A 4,045-nucleotide genomic window follows, 5' to 3' on the forward strand; every position below is an offset into this window, starting at 1 on the left:
CAATGAAAACCAGTGCCCCCGGTGCTCCGGGGGCACTGGATTAATTGCGTGATAGATTCATTAATATTCTTAAAAAAGAGAGTTTATTAATAGTGTTATTTAAGACAAAAAATTGAAAATTTTAAAACTACGTTACACATTTTTAATTGCTTTCCATTTTTATTTACTATTTATTATTATTTTTGTCTATTTCATTTTCAAAAATGACAACTACTTTTTAATTTAATGTTTTTTTCTTAACTTTATCAAAACATTCAAATATTTAAATTGAATATAACTTTTTTTATTAAAAAAATTCAATATTTTATTTGTTAATTTTTAAAGAATTTTATTTTTTTTAGCACATTTTGTTTATAATAAATCATGTTCTTATATTAAAATCATAATAATATTGAAATGAAGTTATGAAATTCAAATCCCGAAATTTATTTTGTTTCAAGCATATAAATTATGTATTAAATGAAAGAGAGAGTGAATAAGTTAATTTAAGTCAATTTAATAATTAAATATATTTAATTTTCATTTATTATAAAAGAATAAAACTTGATTAATGGTCATTTATTACTCCTAATCCAGTACCCCGGAGGCACTGGTTAGCATGACCCTATATTTAATTATATAATAACTTTGTAATATATATGTATATTGGATGCTCTTAAAATAGTCATTTATTAAAATTATAAATATACATTTAAAAGATATTGTATTTTAGTTGGTTTGATTCTTTTTTTTTGACAAGAACAAAACTAGTTCATTTCATTATTGATAAGTAAAGCGATACAAGGAAGAATATAATGCAAAGAACTACGCCTAGCCCAAGAATTGGCCGCCTTTACAAGAGAATGGGCAACCATATTCGCTTGGCGTTTAACAAACTTAACCTCAAAGTTGTGAAAAGAAGATAAAAGCAATCTAATAGAACGAATAACATGATGAAACTCGGAACTACCAGAAGCATTGGAATGCAATGCCATAACCACTGTAAGAGAATCACTTTCAAAAATAATTCGATCGAGATGAAGAGCAATAGAGTCTTGGATAGCCTCTTTAAGAGCCAATGCCTCGGCTTCGAGAATAGAGAGATGTCTAGAATCCCAAGCCACACCTGCATGGATAAAACTACCACCCTCCCCCCGAATACACCAACCTCTATTAGTCGTTCCCAAAAGTGAGTTAAACCCGACGTCGACGTTGCATTTAACCCAATCCTCCTCAGGAGGAGACCAAGTTAATGCATGATGAAGATTATTGTTATTACCCAGAACCTGTTGAGTGGTAAACAATTCTTGCCAACGATGAAAAGCAAGCCAACCAAGACGAGAAGCTTCATCCTTCTCGTTATTCCACACCATATCGTTCCTATTTTTCCACAGTGCCTCCACCATAACAGCGACTCGACCTGCAACCTTCCTATCCTCACTGTTACAAATATCAAAGATAACCGAACGAACATCCGAGACTACCTGAATTCTAGATTCTATAATAGGACCCAATCCAGCCGCCCTCCAACTAATAAGCGACTCCGCACACCCAAAGAAAATATGCCAATCATCTTCTATAGACAAATTACAAAGCGGACACTCTTCCACACAAGGAACATGATGAAGCCGAAGTCTTTTCCGAGTGGGTAGGAAATCTTTGCAAATTCTCCATAACAGTTTAAATCTAGGTGCCGCACTAATCTTCCACAAATTAGACCAACTAGCCTCCCCCTCCCCAACATTCTGCCTCTTTTTAGCCTTCCTCCATAATCTATAGCCGGAGCGAACAGGATAGTTACCACTTTGCTCCTCACTCCAAATTAATCTGTCTTCCGTAACCTCCTCCAACAAAGGAACGTGAATAATATCCTCCACAGCTGCACAATCAAACACCTCCATTAATATTCTCAAATCCCACTGTTTAGAATTTGGGAGCATGAGATTATTGACGGTAATATTGTACGCACCTTGTAACTATGGACCCTGCAAGCAACCTTCACGTCTTCCACGGAACCAAGGGTCACTCATAACATTAATTTGAGTACCGGTACCAATGCTCCACCTACAACCCATGATAAGAATCTCTCTAGCCGACCAGATACTTTTCCAAACAAAACTGGGATTATAACCAAGCTTAGCATCAAAAAAAGAAGATCTCGGAAAGTACCTTGCTTTGAAGATACGAGAAACTAAAGCGAGCGGATTCGCCAAAAAGAACCAACCTTGCTTAGCAACCATAGCCTCGTTAAAAGAACGAAAATCACGAAATCTCAATCCACCTTCCTCCTTCGGACAAGCTAATTTATCCCACGCCATCCACCTAATACCTTTGTGGTTTGTACCACCTCCCCACCAGAACGAATTCAACATCTTTTCTATTTCTGAGATAAGAGTCTCCGGAAGAATAAATAAGCTCATGACATAAGCCGGAATAGCTTGTAACACTGATTTGATCATAACATCCTTCCCTGCTCTAGATAAGGACCTCCCACTCCAAGAATTGATTTTCTTCCAGATACAGTCTTTAACATAAGAGAACATCGCTTTCTTACTTCTTCCGATCTTTAACGTGTCTCGTTTTTTATTAATGAGAGTTTAAGCGAATTGAATCACAGTGCTTTCATTTATAGTTATAGAAAAAAATTAATTTCAAAATTATCTATTAACAAAAAGTTTATATGTATAGTATTATCAATATGTAGCTTATACATATTTAATATAATTTACGTTTATTTAATATCAAAAACTAAACCAAGTCACATTACTTATATCATTAACCAATATGGCCTATACATGTTTTTATGATTTCAATATATTCAGAATTTATTTATATTTAACGACAATATCTGACACATTCATGAATTAATTATGTATCTCACAAGTAAAGGAATATGTCGTCCATTTAAACGAAACATCTACTTTCTTTAAGAAAGTGAGGTTTTTCTTTTTTCAATTCTTCCATATTTTTCTACCGACAGTTCGTTAGCTACGGCAAAAAGACTAAACGTGTCTAAATACTTTTTTTCTTTAATTAAACAAAGAAAATTATATTATTATCATGTTATTTGGAATAATTTCTTCTTTTGTTTTCTTTATGTCTTTATTTTCGGCAAAAAAGTTGTTAGATTCTTCTTTTCAAATGTGACAGTACTACTTGCAAGTACAAAGACACTTTACCATATATGCTAATTAGTTCTTAGTAACCTATGATTAATGATGTTTAGATTTATTGAGATGCATAATTGAGTTTGGTCCATTTCAGAAAATATTCAAAATAAAAATTTCATGCTAATATTTATTTGGAAGAAAATAATATTAGCATAGAAAACAAATGGTTGCATTGCATGCATGTGATATGTAACAATGTAGACAACCAATGCAGTATTATTCCAACCCTTAATCCTATAATTAAAGTTGAAGAATGGACAAAACTGATGAAAATCTAGACATGTCCGTGATGTTGCTTTGGACATTAATGTTAGATGCAATCAAAGTACATTGACAACTAAACCGATTAAAATGGTATCTCCTTTTACAATCATCTCATTTTTAAAATATTCTTCATCACATGGATCTTCCAGAACAATAGAGTATGTGTTATCAATACAACACAATAAAATTATTTTTGCAAAACAACTTCAGCGCTCGAGTCAATAGATTAGAGATGTAATATAAAAAAAATATTTTTATGGTGTATGAATAAGTTTATATAGGACTGACGGTTAAAACTCCTATCATTTACCTAAATACAAAATGCGAGAGACTGACTTACCAAATCCAATGACACATAAGCGAATAGTTTGATCTAATGAGGAGACAATAGTCTATCTGTTAATCATTTTCTACGAGGGTATTCTATATTAATCCTTTGATATGGATATATTTTGTTGGATATTGTTTGATTGATTCAAAATTCGGGGTGATAAAACGGGTCTGGTTTGATGGACATTTCTATTTTGTCCGCACTTTTTCGTTGGATGGGTCAAAATTTTAGGCTCACAACCTCTGATATATTCGCCCTGTCCCGTTTTTTTGCTGGCACAGACTTTTACATACGATTTTAC

At 33.0% G+C, this 4,045-nt stretch overlaps 2 protein-coding genes across 2 annotated transcripts; both read right to left on the reverse strand.

Annotated features, from left to right (window-relative positions):
• Positions 1-746: 746 nt before the first annotated feature.
• Positions 747-1,880, reverse strand: LOC131650791 (uncharacterized). The gene has a single exon (XM_058920500.1). The coding sequence runs from the start codon at positions 1,878-1,880 to the stop codon at positions 747-749; it is 1,134 nt and encodes a 377-aa protein (XP_058776483.1).
• Positions 1,881-1,955: 75 nt separating this feature from the next.
• On the reverse strand, positions 1,956-2,522 carry LOC131650792 (uncharacterized mitochondrial protein AtMg00310-like). Its single transcript, XM_058920501.1, has one exon. It carries the CDS (start codon positions 2,520-2,522, stop codon positions 1,956-1,958), a length of 567 nt encoding a protein of 188 aa, XP_058776484.1.
• Between the last annotated feature and the right edge of the window lie 1,523 nt (positions 2,523-4,045).

Source organism: Vicia villosa, linkage group LG2 (genome assembly GCF_029867415.1).
Source record: "Vicia villosa cultivar HV-30 ecotype Madison, WI linkage group LG2, Vvil1.0, whole genome shotgun sequence".
Taxonomy (NCBI): Eukaryota; Viridiplantae; Streptophyta; class Magnoliopsida; order Fabales; family Fabaceae; genus Vicia; species Vicia villosa.

Coding starts and splice junctions, on each gene's coding strand:
- LOC131650791 (XM_058920500.1), bottom strand. CDS start 1,880: ATGGAGGTGTTTGATTGTGCAGCTGTGGAGGATATTATTCACGTTCCT.
- LOC131650792 (XM_058920501.1), bottom strand. CDS start 2,522: ATGTTCTCTTATGTTAAAGACTGTATCTGGAAGAAAATCAATTCTTGG.